General features: G+C 40.8%; 1 protein-coding gene across 3 annotated transcripts; it reads left to right on the top strand.

The window, feature by feature from the left end:
• On the top strand, window positions 1–27785 carry PJA2 (praja ring finger ubiquitin ligase 2). Of its 3 annotated transcripts, none has more exons than XM_072140466.1 (9): window positions 1–159; window positions 7936–8133; window positions 13791–14808; window positions 15377–15553; window positions 20811–20996; window positions 21385–21496; window positions 22201–22315; window positions 25095–25216; window positions 27122–27785. In XM_072140466.1, exons 2-9 carry the CDS (start codon window positions 7938–7940, stop codon window positions 27236–27238), a joined length of 2043 nt encoding a protein of 680 aa, XP_071996567.1. In that variant the 5' UTR covers window positions 1–159; window positions 7936–7937; the 3' UTR covers window positions 27239–27785. The 3 variants fall into 3 exon arrangements, with proteins under 3 accessions (XP_071996567.1, XP_071996586.1, XP_071996576.1); XM_072140475.1 differs by lacking the exon at window positions 1–159 and adding an exon at window positions 175–277; XM_072140485.1 differs by lacking the exon at window positions 7936–8133 and having other exon boundaries at window positions 32–159.

The raw sequence follows: 27785 nt of genomic DNA, 5'->3' as shown, positions 1-27785 counted from the left end.
CTCATTACTTACCCATTGGCCAGCAGTATGAGGGCTTTGCAAGGTGATTGGTTGTCACGTTGACGCTGGCTGTCCGGTGACGCCGCGCTGTGTGAGGGACGGAGCCGTATAGTCAGCGGTGGCGGAGGCTCCGGGCTGGGCCGGGTTCTCGAGCCGCAGGTACGGGGGAGCTGTGCACAGGCAGGGCGGGAGGACGAGCAGCAGCGGGGCTGTTGTGATGTCTTGTATGTAGGAGAGGACCGGAGAGTGTGGAGGAAAGCCGCAGCGGCCTGTACAGGTGGGGGCGGGGCCTCTCCGCTGACGATATATAAACACTGCATGAGGGGCTCCGGCTGCTGGAGATGCATCAAGTGTGGGAGGCAGCCCCCCGAGGGGCATGCTGGGACTTGTAGTCGTCTAGGCCCAGACCAGCTGGATGGTGCCTGCAGCTGTAGCAGAGCTACTATACTGTGTATCCCCCATGACTCCTGTGTATTACATCTCAGTGGCATCTGTATACTGTGTATCCCCCATGACTCCTGTGTATTACATCTCAGTGGCATCTGTATACTGTGTATCCCCCATGACTCCTGTGTATTACATCTCAGTGGCATCTGTATACTGTGTATCCCCCATGACTCCTGTGTATTACATCTCAGTGGCATCTGTATACTGTGTATCCCCCATGACTCCTGTGTATTACATCTCAGTGGCATCTGTATACTGTGTATCCCCCATGACTCCTGTGTATTACATCTCAGTGGCATCTGTATACTGTGTATCCCCCATGACTCCTGTGTATTACATCTCAGTGGCATCTGTATACTGTGTCCTTACATAGTGTATTACAGCATAGCATCATCTGTATATGGTGTATCCCCCATGGTCTTTGTGTATTACAGCATAGGGGCTTCTGTATACGGTGTATCCCCCATGACCCCTTTGTATTACAGCTTAGCATCATCTGCATACTCTGTATCCCCCATGATCCCTGTGTATTACAGCATAGGGGCATCTGTATACTGTGTATCTCCCATGATCCCTATGTATTACAGTGTGATGATATTTATATTATGTGTATCCCCTCACAGACCAGAGAGATACAAAGTTACTGTCAATAAACACAGTTTCCACCAATATTTGGGCCAGAAGGACATCTCTGTGATGATTGGAGCATGTTTAGTAGGAGACAAATTTTGGTACGATTGGGATATTTGCTAATTTTATATAGGTTTTATAATGTTTTAGTAGATTTAAAAACAATTAAAATCTTTTAGTGGGCATTTTGGGACATGGCAAGACCTAACATGTTTATGATGTTTACTGTTTATTTTTTATGTGTTCCAGGGAAAGGGGGATGATTTACTTTTCCCTTTTTTTTTTTTTAATTATTATTTCAGGTCCCCTAGGGTACTTTAACCCAGGAGGGTCTGTATTCTCATACAATATAATAGTAATACAGTAGTATTGCAGTATTAGTATATAGTAACTTTACTACTGATTTCTAAAAAGCTGCGATCAACAGGCTAATAATAATAATTGATCCTTTATTTATATAGCTCACACAGATTACGCCGCGCTATACAGAGTTTGCCAAATGAGTATCCATGGCAGGCCTACGAGTTTCTAAGAGGGTACATTTACACGAACGTGTGCTGCTCTACCCTCCCCTCTCCATAGGAAACCGCGCCACATGGTCACAAACGCGGGGAAAGAAGGAGCTTGCTCTATCTTTTCTCTGTGTGTGGCACCGTAACGCCGTCGGGTCACCATATCCGTCTAGGGGGATGTATAATGCGGCCAGTTATACGTCCCCCACAAAAGACATATGAATGCGGCGGAATTCTTTATGGGGAACGGTGATCGGCCATCCAAGGTGGCAGAGCCCACTAGCAGCTCTGTTAGGGTGAAGACACACATGGCGTTTTTGGGCCGTTTTTACTGAGTGCGTTTTCAGATCGTTAAAAAACGCATCCGTTTTTAAAAACCGCGTGCGTTTTTGAAAACGCATGCGTTTTTGTCCGTTTTACCGAAATTGCGCAATGAAAAACGGACAAAAACGCATGCGTTTTCAAAAAACGCATGCGTTTTTAAAAAACGGATACGTATTTTAACGCTTGCGTTTTTAACAATCTGAAAACGCACTTAGTAAAAACGGCCCAAAAACGGCCCAAAAGCGCCATGTGTGTCTTCACCCTTAACCTGCAGCACTTAGCAGGTTAACTGCCGCAATTGGTGCCAGCACCGATTATAAATGGGTGTCAGCTGTTTAATATAGCTGACGCCCACTTTATACAGCGAGAGCTCAGCCAGTGATTACAATCCCCTGTACACCAGCTCCATGTGACGGGTTGTGGATAAAAGGGGGCATTGCGGTAGACAGTGGAGTGGTCCGACGCAGAGTGTTGTTGCCCACGCTTGCACACATGCTATAACTATCGATCTTTCACAAGTGAAAGTTCCCAGGCTGCGGTGTATATAAGTTGTGTGGACACCCTGCCGGATATAGCAGGAGGCCTAAGCCTCTTGGTGTATCCGGAGGGGTGAGATTTTCTCATACTCAATAAATGTCCCCTCATGTGCGAATGCACCTAAATGCCAAATGTATAAAAGGAAAAAAAAGGGTGTTTTATTTAGTTTTTCACCACCATTTTGCATTAGTTTGACAACCAATCTAGAACTATAAGGATCATAAAGAACGTTTCTGACTAGGGCATGTTTCTACTTTGTAAAGGATCCATTGTCCGGTGCATGTCTATAATGTCTCAGAGAACTGATCAATTTAAAAGTATTGCGTTTAGTGCCGCCGTGTCCAGTCCATGAAATAAAAACTAAGCATGTGGCAGTTTTTCACTGTGATGTGCATAAAGGGTAAATCTACTTAATACCTCTGTCATAAGAACGGAATATGTAAAACTGGGGAAGTGATGAATCTGTCAATGGAATATCAGAATGTTGCTGGAAGCTTCTGTTCCCTGAATAGTATCAGCTAGAGAGAACAGATGAAGTATATATTGCTATGACTGTTATGTTTGGATGCCATGAAAAAGGTGAATGGTTGCATTGTCACCAAAAATGGCTCTTAACACCCGCTGCCCAACCACAAACTTGTTATTACCAATCAGCAGCTGGACAGGAACCCACATACTGGATATTTTTCCAGTAAAAAAAAAGCCAAAAAACCAATAGTTATCATAATACTGTAATAATTCCCCAACAACTAAATTACCACATATACTGCGTATAAGCCGGGTTGAAAAAAACCTAACTCTGCATGTACTTGATTAAAAAAAAAAAAAGTGTAATCTCCTTCCGATGACCCCTCCCCCCCCTTCCATCGATGCTTTGGCTCCCTCCCCATGCGGTGCAGGCGCTTTTGTCATGACATCAGTTGCTTCCTGACATTCTAGTGTGTGCGCCACCATCAGCACATGCTATGATGTCAGCGAGCGGGGGACCTGGAGCAGGAGCATTGATGGAAAGAAGAGGACCCGCCCTGAACCAGTACCAGTACATGGTTCAGAGAGTCAATGCTTCATGTTACCTTCTGCTATTTTCAGAGATGTGAAATGAAATCCAGCTGTCCACGAAAGTCTCCTCTGCCTCCTGAATCTCCATTATTCCTTTTTTTATATTAGTCTATTTCCTTTAGTCAGCTGCACATCATGTCAGACCCTTAACGGCTGCGAAGAGGACCTCCCAACCTTCCTGATATACTTCTGTTTTAGTCAATGCATTTAACTCCTCCCAAAATAAATAAACTATACATTTCCAGGTTAAACAACTTAAAAACAGCAGTAAGGCAAATTATATGTTCACCTGCATTGTTAGGCTACATTCACACGAACGTATGGGGGGGGCGTATACACGCCCCCCCTTCATACGGCGTATATATACGTCCCCCATACGTGGCAATGGGCTCACGGCACCCTACGGGAGCGGTACAGTGCCGCACCGTGCCGTTCCATGGCCGATGTCTCCCCGGTGTCGATGTATGGCCGCCGTACTACGGCACAGCCACAGAAGATGTTTCAGGACATCACATGTGGAGCTGACAAGGTAGATGCTTGAAATGGTTGTGATGGAGGAATTTACCAAGTTGCTGATTTTTATGACAAGTTTGTTTAGGGCTGTAAAATGTCCTTCTTTTCTCTTGAGTACTTGTTCAGGAAACAACAGGGGGACTCATGTTCAATAAAGGGGTTTTCCCTCAAATTTTAATCCTAGTGATGTTTGCACAATAAAGATCATTTTTAACCCTTCACTTTAAACTTTTAATCAGTTTTATTGCTGTTTTAGCTGCTATCACTCGGTGATGGTCAGTGTAAAATTCCAGAGTGTGGATGGGAACTCTCTTAAGAGGACACTTCATGATTCCACAGCTGTGAGATGCTGTGTGCTGACAATGTGCCTATATTATCAGGGTAAAAGGTTTATATACACTTTCACTTAGCTTCTGAATATTCTACTAGTATCTGACACAGAAAAAGAAAGATGATGAGATCCAGGAGATGGATATAAAACACAATGACACACTGTAACTCTGCTACATCTCTGCTAAATCTCAGCTCTAACACACACAGTCAGCTCTGCTATGCCTCCTTCCCCTGCTATAAAGATCTTATCTGTAGCTCGTACAGCAAGTCTCCTCGCTGCTGCTTACGGACAGGACGCTGGTCTTGGAATGCATGGGGAGGGGGCAGGAGGCAGTCACTGCAGTGTGCAGACAAGAGAAGCTATTCAGGAGAAGAATCTGCCCTGCCCAACCCTAGTCAGAAGATTTATGGTCAGATCCTGGGGCAGCCAAAATTGTGTACACCAGGACTGACAGATTGGAATTATAACTGTGAAATGCTGTAGAGAATGTGTTATTTTGTTATGCTGAGTATATTTAAGAATACTCTGTTGTAGAAGATGCAGCAAAATACAAAGTATTTGGATAAATTCTGGGGAAAAGCCAGAAACTACAAATACTGTTCATTAAATACTCAGTTATTAAAGGGGTTGGTTACTTTTTAATAAATCTCTTCCTTCAGCCATGCCTCTTTCCTTGTTCTCATCATGCTGCTCTGCATATAAACTCTGCTTCCTCTCTCACTGCTCTAGGCCATCCTTATGACATTGGGGCTGCTGAATCACTTAATGATGGTATTCGCATTAAGGCACTAAAGGCACATGGACAATTTCTGTAAAAGAGTGACCAACCCCTTTATTAATAGACAGGCGGTCCCCTACTTAAGGACACCTTACTTACAGACAACCCCTAGTTACAGAAGGACTTCTCTGCCCGTTGTAACCTCCGGTGAAACTCTCTGGATGCTTTACTTTAGTCCCAGACTGCAATGGTCAGCTTTAAAGTGTCTGTAATGAAACTTTATTGATAATCCGTCTTCCCATTACAGAAAAAATGTTTGAAAATCTTATTGACACATGGACAAATTTTTTTATTTTTTTTTTTGTCTGGAGCTAGAATTATAAAATGTACAGTTCCGACTTGCAAACAAATTCAACTTAAGAACAAACCTAAAGAACCTTTCTTGTACAGAACCCAGGGACCTAAACCACAGGGGATCTTCCACATTTTCTGTAGGATATTTTTAGCTAAGCTCACTCCATTTACTGCACTATCACTGATGTGTCACAGGCAGCACATGCTCGGGGCCGGTACATTTTATGAAACAAAACAGCCATGTCGTTATGACCTTTTCCTCATCCAGTTTGTCCAAGTAAGTCTCTGAATGTTGCATACCCTTGGTTTGTGTTCACATTGATGAAATTGAGAACTAGTTTACACACACCTCTATTCCAAAATCCATTCATGACAAGTGTATTAAACTCGTGTAATTACAATGAACCAAAACTTTTCTAAAGCAAAAGTGACAACCAGGCGTTACCACTGCCACGTGCCTGAAAGCGTTGACACCGATTGGATGATGTCAGATTTTGTAGGAACACAATCAATAATAACTCAAAATTTCTTAATACACGTTTAGGAGGAATCGTACATTTCAGAAAGATGCACTTTTTATACATTTTTTTTGGATTCTAATCCACTCATATAACTAATTTACCAGTGTTTTAGTGTCTCTAAAAGCCTCCATACACACAATATACCACTTTAATGGTAGCAGCTCATCTGTGGAGAACATAAATGCAGTGTTACCGATGCTTATCTCCTCTGATGTCTGCCATGGGAGGAGATTTGGCCTCCTTGTAAAGAGATGAATCTGCTCTCTGCTTCAGTCTTCGGCCATAAACAGACCACAATGCATTGCATTCTAGTGATTTTATTATTCAAGTAGTCTCGTATTTTATTATAAGGTTCAGTGTAGCTGTTTTTCAGGAAAGCAGGGACTCCTTGTATCATTATGGTACATGAAACAAGGAGTCCCCTCCTCTGTACTGTGGTCAGCCTGTGAAATCTGACTAGCGCATGCTCCATGATAAACAGAGAAACCACAGCCTGTTGCTGCCAACCTTAGGTTCCATACACACATCCATGTGAGTGGACGTGTGCCATGATCCGCAATTCGGGTGGGGAAGGAGGGGGTGAGCGTGGCTTATCCCTCTCCATAGGCAGCTTAGAGGCCGGGCCACAAAGCCCCCCAGTCATAGGACCTGATCTATCTTATGCAGTGTGAGGGTCATGCACAATGTATCTCTAGCTGCCGTTTTTGCGGCTAGCTCACGTTCCCCATTTGTGGACATGAGCATGGAGCCTTATATTGATTTATTTATTTATTTTTCCCAGTTGTGAAACTTAAAGATAAAGATTTTGGTATGGGTGGTTCTCCAACATGTTGCTAAAAGAGATTGCTTTCCATTGAAGTACTGTATATACTGGCGTATAAGACTACTTTTTAACCCCTTAAAATAATGGCTACAGTGGGGGGTCGTCTTATACGCCGGATATACGGGGGCCGCACTGTGTGAGGTGTTTTTTTTTTCCCCGTGAGCGCGCAGAGAGCCGCTTCCTGGGACCGCCGCGCATGCGCGGCAGTCCGCCTCTCACAGTCATTAGAAGAGGCTTAGTACGCGCTGACGGGGCGGCGCGCTGTATGCTAATGCAGCCACCCTGTCACAGCAGTCGGCGTCACAGAGCTGGGGGTCACAGGCGGCACTTACAGAAGCATGTCGGATCTTCATTAATATCGCAGCTTACAGTTATGATCACCAGGCACTTGCTCTCTTGTTTGTTTTGCAAAGTTTTAAGCAGACTTTTTTTCATTTGGGAGAGGGGTAGTCTTATACAGTGAGTATATACCAAATTCTATATTTTTAGGGCAGAAGTTGGAGGTCGTCTTATACGCCCAGTCGTCTTATACGCCGGCATATACGGTATATGATGTGCTGCATGCCTTTTCTGTTGTACATGTATAAGAAACATTGCATTGTTTTCTCTGTATAACCTAAACCATACGGATACTGTGTAGGTGTCTGGAGAAAACTCCCCACAATGTGAATATTCCCTTCCTGTTCCCTAAAAATTTAAAAGCTACAGATTTGTTAAAGGGGTTGTCCACTTTCAGCAAATAATTGATATTGTTTTTGTACAATTTTCCAATATACTTTCTGTATCAATTTATTACTGCATCTCTAGATCTCTGCTTGCTGTCATTCTATAGAAATCTGCTATGTTTACTTCCAGTGGATAGAAATCTATCCATGGTCACACATGAGCCGTTATAACAGAGGGTAATAAGAGCCGTGTGATACTAATGGCTCCTGCATCTCCATCAAGAACATGGACAGATTTCTAGGCACCGCAAATAAACATAGAGGTTTTCTATAGACTGACAGCGAGAAATTGATACAGAAATTATAATGGAAAATGTAATAACTTTTCCTTACACAAACCTTATCATTTATTAGTTGAAAGTGGACAACCCCTTTAAATACAAAAAGTTTATATTGTATTTATATGACCTGCTGGATAACTGAGTGATGTCTTTGCAGGAATGGGTCAGGAATCTTGTAAACCTGCCTGGCCTAAACCATCAGGAGGCTATCAGACTATCACAGGGAGGAGATACGGAAGAAGACACGCGTATATCAGCTTTCGGCCCACTCTGGAAAGTCCACACCGAACTCCAGCTCAGAGGAGAGAAAGTGAAGGGCTGGAGTTGGACAGTGTACACATGGAGAAGGATTTAAGTGTGTGATATGTTATTCTTTGATTCTTTTATGTGTATCATATATTTGACTTCAAATTAAGTTTTAATGATATAGATTTATCAGGGTGATGTTTCATGTTAAAGAGGACATGTCCTGGACCTCTCCTGCATGTCTACTTGTATTCCTCATGAAATAACAATTCCAAATCCTTTCTTATAACTCCACTATTTTGTGCCGTACCATCATTGTTACTCCTAAAAATGTGTGTCAGTAAATTTCCAATTGAGTGTTATCAGTGTTGTTCTAAGACTGGGAAAAATGCACAGATCACTTTGATAGCACTGATTGACTGTGCAGTTACAAATCCACTAATGGTAACACCCACTTGACTAACTACATACCAGAAAGGGTGATGCCATAGATAAACAGGTTCAAAGCAGCCAAATGCATGGTAAGCAGAAAAAAGTGCATGCGTTTTTAAACGGCCTGAAAACGCATGCTTAAAAATGGACCAAAAATGCCATGTCTGGCATTACCCAAAGAGATGTAAGAAAAGATGATCTAGAATTGTTATATTATGTGAAATATTAATACTGTATTTACTAAATATAGACACATAAGCAGAGGTGACGGTTACTCTTTAGAGCTGGAATTGAACTTGTAGCTTTTACAGTTCATTTTCACTGATGGATCACTGGCCCTTTATTTTTTATTAATTTTTTTTTCACCTTAAATGAATGTTTTGGTTTTTTGTTCCCACCTGTGGATGGTTAAAGGGTTGTTTCCATTTCAGCAAATGAATGTTATTCTTTGTATTATAAAGTTAAACAAGTTTCCTATATACTTTCTGTATCAATTCCTCAGGGTTTAGATCTCTGCTTGCTGTCCTTCTATAGAATGCTTCGGTGTTTACTTCCAGTGGACAGAAATCTGACCATGGTCACACAGGTGCACGGCTCGTTAGTATCACAGAGAGTAATCACAGCTGTGGGATATAACGAGCAGTGCACCTGTGTGACCATGGTCTGATTTCTGTCCACTGGAAGTAAACATAGATGCTTTCTATAGAATGACAGCAAGCAGAGATCTAGAAAGCTGTGAGGAACTGACACAGAAAGTATACAGGCGGTCCGTGTATTGGGAATTTGTATAACTTTTTATCATAAAAATATTAACATGAATATGCCGAAATGGAAATTCCCCTGACAGGTCCTCTTTAAGGGCTAACCTTGCTGCACATGTACTTCCAGGTTGTGGTTTTTTAAGATCTCTTAGTTACTGGAGCTCAATATTTTTTCATTTAATAATTTTTTTTGCAGCTGGTTTATGATGAAAGTGAACATGTAGGAGATTAAATTCATGTTTCTATTCAGATGAAAGACTAGTGGCTTAGATGATTTCTCCCCGAGAGTCCTCAATAGCTGCACAACTCCCTGCTCTCTGCCATCAACCAGATTGTATTAGTACTCTTCAGAGTGAAAGCTCATAAGTATTGTCAGTCCATTGCATGCCATGTATAGTTTTCCAAAAAAAAGAACAGTGCTCTGCTTTTATTATCTGATACATTTCAAAGAGGAAGGAAAGAAGCTTTTGTTTAAATATTAGATTTAGTTCTGCCCCTGAGAATTGCTGATAGGGACAGGATTGTAAATGTTCTGACGAGAACTACTTACCTCCGCTGATACTGACTCGCCTAGGAATCGGAGCTTACCAAAGGCCGCAAGAGCATGAAACTTTTTATAAGCCCATGTGAATAGTGTTAACTTCTTCCCTTCCGTCTGACACACAAATATTTTTATGTATAGAAACACAGCAAATTTTATAGTTTTAACCCCCTAGGCGCACCAGGACGTTATAGTACTTAGCGCACCAGGACGCACTATAACGTCCTGCTTCTGGCACCGGCTCACAAACGGAGCCAGCACCAGAAGCAGCGGCTGTCAGCTGTCTATCACAGCTGACACGGCGCTGTAACACCCGCGATCGGAACTGACTCCGATCGCGGGTGTTAACCCCTTACAAGCATGACCGCGGCGTGAAACGGTGTTTCCGCTATGGATCGGATCCCCTGCTCCGCTTACCAGGGGATCCGATCCACTTCCGGGCAGCTCCAAGGACTGCCATGTGCCCCAGAGCTGCCCGATGTCCGAGGCAGTCGGATCCCTCCCTGATCAGTTTACACTGCTCTACAATAAAATAGTATTGTAGAGCAGTGTGTTGAACTTGAACCAGCGATCAGAGCAGTAAGTAAGTAAAAACATGTAAAAACACTTAACACTACACATTAGAATAAATCAAACAATAAATGCATAAAAATATAAGCCCCTAAAATGTCACTTTTCCATAAAATCACTTAATAAAGTATAAAAAAAAACACAAAACAACCCTGCATATTTGGTATTGCCGCATCCATAACAATTTGTATAATAAAACAGAATCGTTACTGAACCCGCACGGTAAACGCCGGAGGAAAAAAAATGCTAACATTCCGAAACATTCCAAAAAAGACAATTTTTTCATACCCTATAAAAAGTGATTTAAAAAAATGTTATGCACTCTAAAATAAGCCCACTAAAAAGGACAACTGTTCTCGTAAAAAATAAGTCCCTAACCAAATTTGTCAGCCGAAAAATAAAAAAGTTATGCATATGAAAAGATGGTGATGCTAAAATGAACAAGATTTTCTCCAAATTTGTTTTTATTCAGTACAATTTAATAAAATACACAAAACCCCAACATATTTGGTATCTCTGCGTCCGTAACAATCTGCATAAAAAAACAGAATCGTTATTAGATCCGCAAAGTGAAAAAGCTCCTAAAAAAGAATTTTTAATTAATACCCTATAAAAAATGCTTTAAAAAGCGATTTAAAAAATTGTATGCACTCTAAAAAGAACAATCCTTCTCGTAAAATAAAAAAGTTATGCATATGAAAGGTGGTGATGCTAAAATTAACAAAATTTTTGCCAAATTACTTTTTATTCAGTAAAAATGGGAAAAAATAAAAAAATCTATGTAAATTTAGATCTTTTCGTAATCGTGGCAACCCATAGAATAAAAATAATATACTATTTTTATGGTATGGTTAACGGCCAAAAAAAACACAAAAATTTCCCTAAAAATATATGATTTTCATTTCTACCACCAACAAAGAGTTAATAAAATCTCACTAATTAGCTATAGATGCCCCAATATTACATACCAGAAAAGTGCATCTCATGTACTAAAAGAAATAAGCCCCTATAGGTCCACAATAAAAAGACAAAAAAAATTATAGCCTGTGCAATGTGACATAGCAAATCTGCTCTGCATGGCGCCTCCTTCCCTTCTGTGCCCGGCCGTGCGCCCATACAGCAGGTCACCACCACATATAGAGTATCCGTGTACTCGGGAGAAATTGGGTATCAAACTATGTGGAGCCTTTTTTCATTTAATCCATTGTAAATGTTTAATTTTCCATCCATAATTAGTGTATTGTGAAAAAATATTACAATTTGCAGACTGCACCTCCATTTTGTTTCAAACCCCTATAAAACACCTAAAGGGTTGACAAACTTCTTAAAAGTGGTTTTTCATACGTTGAGGGGTGTAGTTTCCACAATGGGGTAATTTAAGAGTCTCACTATTATTTAGGCCTCTCAGTGTCAATTAGAAGTTGAGCAGGCCCATCTAAATACGGGTTTTGGTGATTTTACAAAAAAATATGAAAAATGATACCTAAATTCTGAGCCTCTTAACATTCTAGTAAAATATGTGGAATCTTAAAAAAAACCAACTTAAAGCAGACATTTTGGGAAATGTAAGTTATGAATTTATTTGGGAGCTATGACTATCTGCATCAAAAGTAGAGAATTTAGAATGAAAAATACATAATTTTTCCAAATTTTTGCCAATTTTTTTTTTTTCCATAAGTAAACGCAAAAGATTTCATCCAAATTTTTAAACTAATTTGAAGTACAATGTGCCACGAGAAAACAATCTCAAAATCCCCTGGATATCTCATAGCGTTCCAAAGCTATAAGCACTTATAGTGACACAGGTCAGATTTGAAAAATAGGGCCGCATCCATAAGGCCAAAAGAGGCCGAGTCCCCTAGGGGTTAACATGAAAATATGTAACTTCTCTATGACTCTGCTTGCATTGCAGCTTTATAAATATAGTACATATTATGCTGTATACAGACGGTCCCCTACTTAAGGACACCAGACTTACAGACAACCCCTAGTTAAAGATGGACCTCTCTGACTGTGAACTCTGGTGAAGATCTCTGGACTCTTTACTTTAGTTCCAATCATCTGTAAGGTGTCTGTAATCCAAAAAAATAAATCCAATTGTCACTTGATCAAAAAATGTGTTTTTCTGGATTACATCCATTTATACAGACGGCCCCTACTTAAGAACACTTGACTTGCATACGACCCCTAGTTACAAACGGACCTCTGGATATTGGTAATTTATTGTACTTTAGTCCTAGGCTGCAATGATCAGCTGTAACAGTTATCACAGGTGTCTGTAATGAAGCTTTATTGTTAATCCTGGTTCTTATGACAACCCAACATTTTTAAAATCCAATTGTCCCAGAAACCAAAAAAGTTCTGTCTGGGATTACAATGATAAAATATACAGTTCCGACTTACATACAAATTCAACTTGAGAACAAACCTACAGACCCTATCTTGTATGTAACCCGGGGACTGCATGTATATGTAATATCTAGCTACCTACCTAGCAACTGACTCATTCTGCGTGTTTAATAAACATATCTCACTATTATAAGCACGAATTGTGTGCTATTTTTCTCATCTGATTGATAAGACTCAGATATGGACAATTTTGTTCTGTCATGGGGCAGATTTGGTAATATCTCTCTAACATCTGTCACAGAATATTTTTCATTTCAGTATGTGAAAGGTCCGCCCGACTAGAATGCTCTGCCTTGTGCAGAATGTCACAGGCCACGTAGGAAGATGTCTGTATAGCAGAGGTTTAGTCACTTTAGTAATACAGATCTATGATTGATTTGTTCCCAGTGGAAGCGCTTTGCTTAGAATTATAAATTGGCATAGATATATCCCAGCCATTTTTTTATAAATCTACTAGAGACTACAGTGGCTTTACTCCCTCAAAAAACAGCTTTGCAATTTCCGACACCCCATAATATTGAATGGAGTGTCAGGACATCTGCTAATCTTGCCACTACACCCATTCATTGCTTGGCGTCCGTTCTCAGGATCGTGAGAGTCCCAGCAGTTCACCTCCTCCTCCTCTCCCCGTGCTGCCGTGTGCCCGCCGTGCTACGTAGCCTTAATAAGGATATTTGATGCTGAACCATAATAAAAGAGCCTTTTAGTTTGTTTTAAGGTTTACTTTAGTCTATTTGATGTACAAAGATTTTATTTTGCCAATAGACCAGGCTACATTTTCATGGTGGTAGGTTTCTTTTGAAGTAAAATTGCAATTGCAATGTGTCATAGAGCAAGAAGAGCCCTTTCTGTGCTTTGGGTCCAGTGGGTGGTCCTGACTGCCACCTCCTGTTTTCATTGCTCAGTGAGACCACCCCCTGGACCCTGACAAGCTGGGGTTTTAGTAAGTAGATGGCAGGTTATGCTAGATCTTCTAGTGTGGCGATTGTCTGTATAGAAGCTTATGTCATTTATGTAAATTTTCCATTCTGATTTCAATCATTTTCTGTTCAGTTTCCAAGGAAAGCTGTGATTCGTCCCTCTTTAGCATTGGTCCTGTTGTAACCGCTGATTTGAAGGAAGATAGCAGAACATTGGATGCTAATGATAGTTTGCCCGTGTTTACTGAAGCTGAGCAAAACGCTGTTTCCCCTTTTCCAATGACAGAGCGTGGACTCAGATGTCAGACTTTAAATAATCCCACTGACTGCGTGAAAAGCAGAAGATCTGTCGTCAATCACGCTTCAGTGGATCATCCCCACCACTCTCCCAAAAATGCTATTTCATTTGTGAATATTGACTCTTTCGAGCCAGACAGCAGTGAGGGGGAGGATGGTGTTGGCTTACATAGTGATGAATTTTCAGATCGGGAAACTGGAAAATGCAGAAAATCAGTAAATTGCTTACTCCCCGAACTCCAAAAAGAACTGTTAGACATTTCTAGCCTCAGTCCTAAATGCCCAAAAGACAACTTATCTCAGGTAAAGTCTGCTTCCTTAGCCAAATATGCCAATATAGACATGTGTACGACACCATGGAGTTTGTCAGCAAGCTCTGTGTCAGAGGATGAAGCCACAGGGATTAACGGTGTCAGTCTGTGTGATGTGCAGCGAATACAAGACGGCCCTGAGCTGGCCGATAAGAGCAGTATGGCTGATCGCAATGACGCCAATACAGACCGCAATAAATCTGACCACACAAATGAACCTGTTGTCAGGCCTAAAATACGGAAACCGGTTCCTGCAAGCTCTTCAAAGAAAGACCAATTAATTGCAGAAGAAACTAGAAAGGAGGCCAAAAGCTCCAGAAGAGGAATCCGTGAAACACAAGTCAAATTAGAAAAGAACAGAAAGGATCGGAAGCCTCGTGTTAAGGAATCAACCTCCACAAGCCTGGAAGATCCCTGGAAGAAAGCTAGTAGTAAGGATTTTATAACTCTACAAGAGGAGACTCCTGTAGTGGACGATATATTCTGGGATGACTTTGAAGTCAGTGGGATGAAGCTTCCGGACTGCCCAAAGGATGATGACAGGTATGTATTCTACTCCTTGTTTACTATATATAAAATATAGCGGCTAAACCCCTTACCATGATGAAATAGGCTCACATTTGCCATGAATATTGCATGAATGGGATTATCTGACAAGACAAGAATGGCACAGATATAGTATAAGCCAAAATTATAAATAACTATACACCTTTCTTCTTGATATTGATAGATATTTGTTTGTGGGCCTTTTTAGAATACTACAGTAAAATAATTACAGTTGAAGTCATAGAATAGAGAAAAATGCAGTTTTCAGAGACTTCCTTTTGCTTGATAAAGACAAAATGGTGCGCATATTGGTGAATAAAGGAAGTCTCTCATTTACTGTCAACAGATTTTCACTAATAAAACTATATATTCAGGGTTTATAAAGCCGGTAAAGGCACAAGCACAATTTATTTAAAAGAGTGGCCAATCCCTTTAAGTGCTTCACACTCATTAGGATGATCAGCTCATCATAATGACCGGCACCTTATTTCACACCCCAGGTCATCCTGTATATTTGATTAAGTTTTTAATAAATGTCAATAAGTGACCAAATATTTTTTTTCAGCTCTTATTGCAGTGATGGAGAATGGTCAACATGTTTACCGTCGTATTTCTCTCGAGATAAAGAGCATTCTTCTAGTGATGAGAGCTGGGAGACTTTGCCGGGAAAAGAAGAGCACGAGGTTCTGAGCAATAGCAGCAGCCTAGAAGATGAAAACTCTGAGTTCTGCTTCCAGGTTGAGTAAGTGTTTCCTTCTCTTATTAGAGGAGCTCTACTGATCATTTCCCTGTGGTTTATGGTGGATGTTTGTGGAATAACTACCGTAGTAATTCTCTGTTGGATCACACAAAGAGATTTTTATACAGTTGGAAATTGGGAAATCATAGTTTTATTACTGTTCTTACTATTGAGGGCTTTTTATGATGGGGAAGGCGTGGCTATGGTCTACCAGAAACTGCAGCAGACACACAAATTGATGATTTTGGTTTTGTTACTGGTATCAAATAAGTTGTTATATATAATCTGTTTTGTAGCAGTTTCCATTCCCTGTTGGTTTACCGGTGATCAGTATTCTGTCTGTAACTAAAATTATTAACTCCTCATTACATTTTTCCTCTGTAACCCCCACCATTAATAAACATTCCTCACAATTTGTTTTTGCCCCCAGTATGCTCACCAATAAATTTTATGAAAATAAGCTTGAGGGGTTTCAAGCTCAATTGACATATGTAGAGTCCCTCAGGATCATTTGCACAACTTTTAAAGACTTTTATTTTTAATAAAAACAAGCACATAGGAAGCCGAAATAAGAGTGGATCCTGCGTGAAGGGGAACATACCAGCATGTCAGTGTGCTTGGTTTACAAACCTTCATCCTGGTGGTAGAATTTCTTCAAAGAAACCGTTTTTCTTCTACTTTCCCCATGAATTACTGTACTTTGGGAGCTTTTTTGTCTTCCCCTAAGGCTTCATGCACACGGGTATAAATAAGGGCCTTGATATTGCAGTAAAAATGCCCCGATTGAGGTCTAATGTATGGCTAGAGTGTGGTGAACCCTGCAGCCTCTCATTTCCCATCAAGCACCCCTCGCCCTTCCCCATCTCCACCCGGCAATGTGCATGAGGCCTAACTATTTTTGTATAAATTGATTACTGGGTGTTGCCTTGTCAAACAGGCATTTCCTTTACACTAATTTCGACAATGGGAATGTGCACATTACAACAAGACCTAACCCTAAAACAAAGATCGGACCGTCCCAAACGAAGAGTGTCCACGGCTGTACCATGCCAACATATGCCTTCTTTATTGAATAAAGGCTCAAACGAACACGAGGAAAAACTCGTTTCGACGACAAGCATCTTAATCATAACCTAGATGGTAGGTTATGATTAAGACGCTTGTCGTCGAAAAACGTTAACAAGTTTTTTTCCTTGCGTATGTTTTAAGCTTTTAATAAAGAAGGCATATTTTGGCATAGTACAGCCGTGGACATTCTTCGTGCTGGGCCGGTCCGGTCTTTGTTTTATACATGTACCAGACGGCTATGGATGGAGTCTTTTTCGTGCACCAGGAGAAGTCCGGACAGTGTACAGCCTAGATTGATCTTAAGGTTGGGTGAGCTGGCTTTTTTTCCCCTCACTTTTTTCTACCTATCGTAATAGAAGCGTTATTGTTTATTGTTGTCAAGACCTAACCCTATGCCAAATATGTAAGTTATATACAAATCCTGATGGCAAGTTATAAAGTTGGCCTCTTAACTAATCCTGAATAAAAGGGGATGCATATGAAAAAAACCTAAACAATCCTCACTACTAACCCAAAAGATCCAGGGAAACTAATGAAGTGTATGCATCAGAATATCCAAGCAAGGATGGTACAAGACGGGGAAAGAGCCCCGCACGTTGGGCTCTAGGGGTGAATGTTTGTGTGATGCCCTCCCCCATCTATTACCAGCGTACATCAACCTTGCTCCCGAATACGGGTACTTGCTGAATACAGAAGTTGGTGAGGCGTTTGTACAAATTGTCTTATTTTGCTGAAAGATAAAGAAAGAAAAGATGGACTGAGACACACATTGTATTTTGCCAAGACCTACACAGTTAAATATAGCAACAGTTTCTCCTGGTCCTATCCTAAGAGACACAAAAACATTAGTAAATCTTGATGGTTGTGTTGTTTGTTGCCGTGACTGATTATCAAGTGGCGCTGTTGAAGATGGATCGTTGTATTATCATTGGAAGAAAGGATGTTTTATTTCAGGTTTAATACCCTCATGTACTAGCATTAGATTGATGGGATTCCTCCCTGCAATGACTCAGAACTGCAATCAGCAAAGAGCCGGGAACATTTTAAAGCTAATTTACAATTTTCTTTGTCACACAATGAGCTTGTAAGTGAATCTCCGCCGGCTCATTTCCAGCCCCAACTTTTCAGTGTAGTTTAGTACAGACATTGATTATTCACGCGGGTCTGTACAGCTAAGAAAGTTGTCTGCACCCTATGCCATGTACGTATAGATTATCATCTATATACAGGCCCAACATATCCCCCTGTACAGTACATAGTCTACTTATAAGAGATTTCAGGTATTGTTTTGTATCATGTAGTGCCGAAGTGAAGGTTCCTTCTCTGCTTGTTTCCTCTTACCTCCTAATTAAACCATTTACTCATAATTCATGTTGATAGAGGAAACCGTATTTAAGCTCACTGAGGGATCAGGTAACATGCCACCCATAAAAGTCTATGGAGAGGAAGTAGGCAGGAGAAAGGAGAATTTTATGATGGTGTACAGAGGAAGAGACACCGGCTACAGCAGCTGCTGATGCTCGGGTTCTAGCCGCTGCTCTTTACTGTTGCGTGATGTCCTCCATGCTGCTGCTTCTAATAGAACACGATAATGTAGTGTGTTCTGTTCAGCAGATCCGTATTCTGTGTGAAAAGTTTTCCCACCATATGAGCCGTGTTTCCAAGACTGTACACATTTTTCTGAAATGCCCCTTTGGTGTGATGCATCTCCGTGTGTGTATAGTCATGGCAGCTTATTTGCACCTATTCTGAAGCTGAGCTTGCAACTACTTGACAATCAGAAATTATCTCTTTAGAGATTGGTTATTAATACAGGATAGATATATAATAATCCTCAGTGTTACCTCCTATACACAAACCGCTTATGCAGTCACCTGAAGTGTTACGTGCAGGTGGTTTTATGGTTTTAAAATGTGTTTAATGCTCAACAAAATTTTATTTGTAATGATTAAAAATATATATGATCTGAAAATTAATGGGGTTGTCTGACTTTCTCAAAAACTCTAGAAGTGGGCTACGGAGGACAGTGTTAAAAAGATAATAATTATGCTGTACTATATAAAAATATAAAATGCATATTAACCCCTTAACGCCGAAGCCACTTTTCACCTTCCTGACACGGCCCATTTTTTCAAATCTGCAAGTGGTTATAACTTCGGAATACTTTAACATATCCAAGTGATTTTAAAATTGTTTTCTCGTGACACTTTGTACTTCATGTTAGTTGAAAAATTTTGGTGGTATGTTTTGCATTTATTTATGAGAAATTCAGATATTTGGTGAAAATTTGGAAAAATTCTTGATTTTCGAACTTCAAAATGTTCTACTTTTTCCATACATAGTCATAACCACAAAAATACTTAATAACTAACATTCACCGAATGTCTTCTTTATGTGGGCATGGTTTTTTATGCATAGTCTTATTTTTGTAGGATGTTCTGGGGCTTTGAACGTTAGGTGCGATTTTTCACATTTTCATAAAAACCGCAAAATCTGCTATTGAGGGCCCTGCTCAGGTTTCAAATCACTTTGAGAGGCCTAAATAAAAGTAAAACCCCATAGAAACTACACCCCTCAACGTACGCGAAACCACTTTTATGAAGTTTGTTAACCCTTTAATTGTTTTACAGGGGTTAAAACAAAATCTGATGCGGATCGTATTTTTTTGGCTAAATGAATGTGTTTTTCAAAAAATGTACAAATTCTCAGTGGATAAAATACCAAAAAGCTCCACAAAATTTTATACCCAATCCCTCCCGCGTATAACAATATGGCTGCGCCATTCAGAGCAGATTATGATTGTCACTTTTTATTGGCTATACAATCTTTATTTTTTTGGCAATTTGGACATATAAGGGCTTATTTTCTGCAACATGAGATGCACTATACAAATACTTCATTTTAGTGGGTCATTAGCTTATTGATGAGATTTTATTAATTCTTGAATGTATGGGTGAAAAGAAAATTGTCAATTTTGGTTTACTTTCTTTTCGTATTTTTTGGGGGTCGTACACCGTACACTAAGAATACTATATTATCTTTATTCTACAGATCACTACGATTACGGTGATACCTCATTTATAAAGTTTTTCATTTATTTTTACAATTTTACTGGATAAAAACTAATATAGAGGAAATCTCATTTGTTTTTGCATCGCCAACTTTTCGGAGACGTAACTTTAATATTTTTTGGTTGACAGAGCTAGTTTAGGGCTTATTTTTTACGTGTTGAGTTGTTCTTTTCAGTAGTACCATTTTTGCGCACATAACTTTTTTTGATCACTTTTTAGAACATTTTTGTGTAGAGATTTTATGAAAAATGTACAATTTTGGTGTTTTTTTCGGTTTTGTTTTTACGGCGTTCCCCAAGCGGGTCTAATAGTGGTTCTGACTTATTGTACGGATTTTTACGGACGCGGCGATACCAAATATGTGGGGATTTTTGGCGATTTTTGTGGGGTTTTTTCACTTTATTGCATGTGTATAGGGAATATTTGTGTTATGGGGACTTTAACTTTATTTAATTCTTTTTATTAAAAAATGATTTTATTTAATGTTTTTAACTTTTTTTTATTAACTTTTACAGGTTAGCTTGAACAAGCGATCCACTGATCGCTTGTTCAAGCTCTTCACATTACACAGTGTAATACAGATGTATTACACTGTGTAATGTAACACACTGAGCATGCTGCGCACGGAGGATACACGGAGGAGGATTGCGCAGCCCCGGGCACTGGCAGTCCCGGGGATGCGATCGGAGCGTCGCAGGGGGTCCGATTCTTCTCAAATGCCCCTTGCACGCCACGGTCAGCGTGACCGCGGCATGTCGGGGGTTAACACCCACGATCGGAGAAATCTCCGATCGCGGGTGTTAGAGGCAGGTGTCGGCTATAATATAAAGCTGACACCCTCAGCTTCTGGTGCCGGCTTCGTTCAGGAGCCGGTGCCAGAAGCATGATGTAATAGTACTGCATATCGCGGGAATGCACCTCCCGCAATGCAGTACTATTATGTCAAATGTCGGGAAGGGCTTAAGTGTGGAAGGCGCCATGTTTTTTTTTTTTTTTTTTTTTTTTTTTTTTTTTTTTTTTTCTTTTAAGCTTTTTAAATTGGAACCATAACATGTTAACATCTAAATGCAAAGCTTTGACTTTCATTGCATTTCTACTATTCAAAATTTTTTACTTTTCAGAGAGCAAAACTCTTTGGAAGATGGTGAAATCCCTTGGTTACAGTATCGAGAGGACATTGAAAGCAGCACAGATGAGGAAAATGAGATTGGAACCCATTATTTGCCTCCAGGCTTTTTTATTTTGGATGGGAATAATAATTTGGAGGACGATTCAAGTATGAGTGAAGACTTGGAAGTTGAATGGAGGTAGGAAAATGCGTAATAGATTAACCTATACGGTGTCTGATCTGTAAATGTGGAATTTTAAACCAGATCATAAAGGGTTAAAAGGGAAAATAAGCAATATTAGCCGTACCATATCTAATACACATCTAAAGTTCTTAGCTGATCTGGATGAGTAATGCTACTCTGTAACTCTCGGTCTGGGGTACGTCACATGCCATGTGTCCAGACTAGATGAGCAGAGACCTGGGATGGCAAGGTATGGTATTAGGGAGTCCTGCTTCTTGTTTTTAACCCTTTCTGAGTTGGCTTTTCCCAAGGAATGCCCTTTTGATTTGTTCAAACAAGTCCTCAGATGCATGGAAAGACAGTCCTAGGGAAAGTAAGGATCTCTTGTGTATTAACTCCTTAGGTTGCTGGATGACTTTGGGGATGGTATTGGTGTAGCACAAGCTATGTCCTACATGGATTCTCAATTTCTCACGTATATGGCTCTGGAAGAAAGGCTTGCGCAGGCTATGGAGGTATTTTCCTGTTTAACTCTGACATATACCAAGAATTATCTTGTAAATGTTGCTTGCAACAAACTTTTGTTTTGCAATTTAGTTCTAAGCTTAAGTATACGTGATTTGTAGTTCTAATCCAATAGGGTCACAATAGGGTTTTTCTTTTTCTACAGTAAAACCTCATGTCATGTTTCCTCCATTTCATTCAAGCCTAATAAAACAATGACACGTGAAATTTTTTTTTTCAGTCACCTCATTTATTGTATATCACAGGAAATATGGAAAAGATTACAATACAAACTCTTTTGAATCCATTGGTGATGAGGTCACAGCTTATCCACTGCATGGAGTATGCCTATAAACCTCTCCATGGACATCATTGAGTTGTCTGCAATCTGACACTTTTTTCAAGGGCTGCTGTACAGCGTATTTCTAAATGCAGCCCTGTAATCCCAGATCATAAATAGAGGACATTTTATTTATTTATTTTAAACTCCAGACATTCCTTTTTTGTTTTCAATAGTTTTTACTAACTTTTTCCCAAAAGAATATCGCTGTGAGCAGTGATGCCTTTTTATCCCAAAATAATATTTAGGCTTGTCACTATTTGTCATAATTAGTTTATTTTACCATCAATATATTCAAATGATTGTTATGAGAATCCGAGCTTTACCTGTTCCTCTGACCCCCGTTTGGTTATATTTCTTGATTTACCTCTATAGACTGCTTTGGCACATTTGGAGTCTCTGGCCGTAGATGTTGAACAGGCCCATCCTCCTGCCACTAAGGAAAGCATTGAGTGTCTTCCACAGATCATTGTCACAGATGAACACAACAGTAAGACATCATGCATGGAATTATTATTTAGGAAATGCCTGGAAAGAGAAGTTTTGGAGCAGCCTTAATATATTCAAGAATTTTATCAAAACAGACGTCCTTGTATACACCCATAGGCCAGCGTTAGGGGACTGTGGTTGATCTGTATAAATGGACTGGACGCTGGTTGGATTCCAGACCGACCACAGTGCAGAGGACTAGACTCCATGCACCTGGTCATTCAGAGTAAGGCCAGTGTTATATTTTCCAGGACTCCATAAATCATAGTGATGTATGTTACTAAAAGTCCATTCTTCCCATCAAACATCGGTGCCCGTACTATAATCAGGATTATATTTTGGTGCTGCTGTTTTGGGAAGGATAGGGGATGCCATGCATCATATATCACCATGAGGCACTTGAGTCTCCTTATTTCATCTGCACTGTGGTCAGTCTATTAAAATCCTGCCAGCGAGGTCCGTATGCCACCGGCCTGCTAAATTGAATCCAGCCCTTTTCACTGTGGTCGTATTCTACCACCATTCTTTGACTTGGCTGGTGTTTTGAGTGGAACAGTCTTCTTTTAGCTAATCTGTATGGCTAAACAATTTGGGCAGATCCAGCATACCATGAACTGTGTGTAAGTGTTTTCCCAACTCTCTTGTTTCAGGGCAAAGAGAATTAGGTACCGTATTTTTCTGACTATAAGACGCACTGGACCATAAGACGCACCTAGGTTTTAGAGGAGGAAAAATAAGAAAAAATGTTTTTTCCCCCAAATAGTATGCTAAAATTTTTAATAAAGTAACTGGACGGTGCGGTGCAGCCATGTTCCTCTTTGGAGAGGGGCAGGGGCGAGCAGCGGTCACCCCCTCCTCCTCTCCCGGACACTGCCGTCTATCATTAGATAGAATTATGCTGGCATGTAGTCAGGGGGTCTCAAGAGTTACCAGGGCTGTATAGGTATGCGCATATGTGACAATGGTCACAAGAGCTTACAATCTATGAGGAGGAGGAGGACACATGAGATGACAGTGCTTGTACAATAGTCACAAGAGCTTACAATCTATGAGAAGGAGAGGGGCAGAGGAGGTGACAGTGCTTGTACAATGGTCACAAGAGCTTACAATCTATGAAGAAGAGGGGACACAGGAGGTGACAGTGCTTGTACAATGGCCACAAGAGCTTACAATCTATGAGTAGGATAAGGGGGCAGAGGAGGTGACAGTCCTTGTACAATGGCCACAAGAGCTTACAATCTATGAGTAGTATAAGGGGGCAGAGGAGGTGACAGTGCTTGTACAATGGCCACAAGAGCTTACAATCTATGAGGAGGTGACAGTGCTTGTACAATGGCCACAAGAGCTTACAATCTATGAGGAGGGGGACACAGGAGATGACAGTGCTTGTACAATGGTCACAAGAGCTTACAATCTATGAGGAGGATGAGGGGACACAGGAGGTGACAGTCCTTGTACAATGGTCACAAGAGCTTACAATCTATGGGGAGGGGACACAGGAGGTGACAATCCTTGTACAATGGCCACAAGAGCTTACAATCTATGGGGAGGAGGAGGACACAGGAGGTGATAGTACTTGTACACTGGCCACAAGAGCTTACAATCTATGAGGAGGGGACACAGGAGGTGACAGTCCTTGTATACTGGCCACAAGAGCTTACAATCTATGGGGAGGGGACACAGGAGGTGACAGTCCTTGTACAATGGCCACAAGAGCTTACAATCTATGGGGAGGGGACACAGGAGGTGACAGTCCTTGTACAATGGCCACAAGAGCTTACAATCTATGGGGAGGGGACACAGGAGGTGACAGTCCTTGTACGATGGCCACAAGAGCTTGGTCTGTGGGGTAAGGTACCTTCAAAAGACAGCAGCCACTACATACCAGGCAACAAGGGGTTAAGAGTGTGAGAGCAGAGACCGGGGGAAGGGAGCACTAATCGCTTATCTGATCCTGTGCTCCAGAGAGAAGTTTCAGGTCAGACACTGCAGCCATGTACAGGCTCCTCTGCACACACTGCCGGCAGCCTTCTTCTTCTTCTTCACTCTGAACCTCCCGGGCTACTTACAAGCCGAGCGGGTATTGGCCAGAGCCAGTGCCTTTCTCCTCCCCCTCTCTCTCCACTGCTGCTGCTCTGCCACAAAGCTGGAGGACATCGATATATATATGAGTTACAAAGCGCTGCGCTCTGCAAGCTTTAGCTGCCCTCCATTCCCTCCAGCAGTGGAGGGCTGAGAGGAGGAGAGGAGCGCAGCGGCACTTAGCACAGCCGCTGCGCTCCACTGTGAAGGGCTGCGATTACTACCAGCATCAGCTGGCAGAGCGCAGCTCCATCCCCTCCTGCAGGCTACATCCGGACTATAAGACGCACTACTGTTTTTTCCCCATTTTCTGGGGAAAAAAAGTGCGTCTTATAGTCCAGAAAATACGGTATGTGAAATCTTAGTAAGCTAACTTGCTTTACATATTTTGTTAGTAAAGATAAACTGAGATCTCCTGCTACTGTGTGACAGGAGCCTGTGAAAAGTATGAAAGTCCAACACTTTTACAGTTTTTCTTCTGTTTTCAGACTTCACATGGTTAAAAATAACCTAGTTATAAGTGTAAAATCAAAAAGAAAATGGACCGTTTTATGTGTCCTATTAGTTTTTTGTCATACATTCAGCTGTTTCTCTCTTAAGATCAAACTGAGAAGTGGTTATGAATGTAGGCAGACTTGGCACAGAACGCTCCTGTTTTGGAAGAAATGTATTAAGTCTTGTTTTTCATTTTGTCTCAGTTGTAGGTCAAGAGCAGTGCTGTGCCATATGCTGTAGCGAGTATATCAAAGATGAAGTATTAACAGAGCTCCCTTGTCACCACCTCTTCCATAAGCTTTGTGTCACACTGTGGTTACAAAAAGTAAGTTTCTTCTAATTAAAAATGTAGATGCAGCAAGTCAGAAATGAAGTGGATATGTGAGGGGACTCCTCAACACAGAAGTAGATGAATGTCGCATTTATACCTTTGTTCAGTTGATGTATTGAAGCACAGATGATAATATTGATATGTTGACATTTATCTATAATATTAAAGTGCCCTTTTTCTGGCTCACTCATGTCCCTATAGAGCAGTGGTGGCAATTCTACAGTACAGATGCCAGTGGTGGCACTCTGAGCAATCTCTGCGGGCACCCAGGCTGTCACCCTAGCCCAGGCATGACTCGAGGTCTCCTCCTGCAGTCCAGGGAAATCCAGGACGTTCTGTGTTCTATTATTAAAGGTATAAGAAGGAAAAAAGGGTTGGAGCTGTGAACGGGTGCGCTTGTAACCAAATCCAGAGGCGAAAGTATAGATCTAGGCTTGAAGTTTATTTCAACAGCATAAGGATTAAAAAGTCCAATGGTAACACGTTTTGGGAAAAACCCTTCGTTAGACCATAGATAAAGCTGATAAAGGATAAGATAAAAGACAGGAGCTGGTGGCTGTCCTTCAGCTTTATTTATGGTCTGACGAAGGGTTTTTCCCGAAACACGTTACCATTGGACTTTTTAATTTCAATATTTACCTGAAACCAATTGTCCTGACGTTATCACGCGAGGCGACGCCCTCTTTCGTTGTCGTTTTGTTTTCTGCTTCTGTTATTAAACACACACCCTGAACTGCTTGAGACTACTGGAGGAGAGAAAAGGTGTGGACACAGCTGCATGACCATTAGTGCTACAAATCCAGGCCCTGTGATTCTTATTAGCCAGGGGACCCTTTAGGAAAGCTACAATGATACAGAGAATTACTCCAATTTCCATCTACTGTATCTGTGTCATCAGGACACTGATACAATTGAAAGCTCTGACAGAACAGAGAGCCATAAGTTACTGCTTAAATTGCCATGTTGGCAATAAATAAGTTCTCGTTGTTGTTTGGGCACTCGGTCTCTTAAAGGTTCGCCATCACTGCTATAGAGCATAGTGTGCAAATTGCCTAAGTTAGATGAAAGTTTACCTTTCTCCCTGCAGAGCAGTGTCCCATAGGAGTGGCCAGAGAGGAGTGTTGTCCCCCCACTCTCAGGAAAATGCTTCATCATGCAAATTTTAAAAACGCCCATTTCCCTCCTATTTGAAATAAACACATGGCTTTCCCAAGGGTGGTGGGGGGGGACCACTCCTCACCGGCCACTCCCATGGGACACTGCTCTGCAGAGAGAAAGGTAAACTTTCGTCTAACTTTTCTTTCGATCATGAAAAGACAGTTTTATTATAAGGCACGCTGGCAATGTGTGGACTATTCTCTACGGGGACATGGGGGAGCCAGAAAAAGGGCTCCTGATGACTAGTTCCCAAGGTGTATCCAGATAGGAAACAAGCTGACCCATGTATGAGTAGTTTCTATTATAACATCAAACTAAGAAAAAATGTAAAAAACAAAGGTTGAGATCCTGGTGTCAGTGCTGATTATCAAAATAATGTACACCAATGATTTAGGACTAAAATATTTCTTCTGTCACTTACTCGGTTGCTCCTCCTAGATGATAGACTGTCTTACTGTTCTCATCCCTTCCTTGCAGTGGGATTACGTTTATCTTAACCATGAAGTTTTGTAAATGCTTTTAGGTTGCTCTGTTCAATAAAACCTTGATTTTTACATTGTTGAGATTTAATTTTACATGTCAACAATGTAATTTTCACATATCCTTAAAAGTACATATAGATTTTTTAGTTTTAGCCAAAATAAGTGTATATTGAAACATTAAAGTATCTCTCAATTTTCAGAGGTTTAAATAAATGAAGGAAAGATTAAAAATAACTACATATTTCCTTCCACTTTCCAGTCTGGAACCTGTCCTGTGTGCCGTCACGTGCTGACATCTCTACTTCCTGAAGCCACTTCCTTCCTGTCGGACCATGACAGCCCCCCATCAATTCATAATGCAGCAGGAACCCGATAAAAGTCATATACTAACCAAATGCTCTCATTTGTTTTTCTGTAAGAAGATGCTGGTTTATATACACACTAACCCGCTAAAACATGGCAGGTTATACACAAAAATCCTAATATTTATTAGTTTAGATGAATTAGAAGACTTTGTAAGCAATATTTCTATATATGGCTTTAGTTCTGCAAGATTGTTGAGTTATATTGCAAAGATTGCAAGCAAAGATCTTATCAAATGCTATGTAAGTTTTTGTTCCGCACGTTTTAGGTTTTTTGTTTTTGTGGCACAACACAATTTTTGTGTTTTCACAACTGCAGTGCAGTTAGAGCATTACCGAATGAAGCTACTAAATCTTAAAATTTATGTTCTGTTTACATCCTTTCTACACGAGAGGCCACAGACTCTTTGCAAAGCATCTTGTCCTCTGCACCCTCTAGTAGTGAAAGGGTTGCAGCTGTGCCACTATTGTAACTGATCTCTCATGTTTGCATCAAATGTGAAGACGTTCTGTGATAATAACAATTGGTTCCACTCAAAATAAAAGGCATATTGAAACATT

The sequence above is a fragment of the Engystomops pustulosus genome, chromosome 1 (genome assembly GCF_040894005.1).
Source record: "Engystomops pustulosus chromosome 1, aEngPut4.maternal, whole genome shotgun sequence".
NCBI lineage: Eukaryota > Metazoa > Chordata > Amphibia > Anura > Leptodactylidae > Engystomops > Engystomops pustulosus.
This window is presented reverse-complemented; position numbering and strand designations above follow the sequence as displayed.

Bases quoted from the DNA above. Each gene is read 5' to 3' on its own strand.
- PJA2 (XM_072140466.1), top strand. From the start codon at position 7,938: ATGGGTCAGGAATCTTGTAAACCTGCCTGGCCTAAACCATCAGGAGGC. The intron at 14,809-15,376 runs GTATGTATTCTA...ATTTTTTTTCAG, and splicing joins TGCCCAAAGGATGATGACAG to CTCTTATTGCAGTGATGGAG. The intron at 22,316-25,094 runs GTAAGACATCAT...ATTTTGTCTCAG, and splicing joins TGTCACAGATGAACACAACA to TTGTAGGTCAAGAGCAGTGC.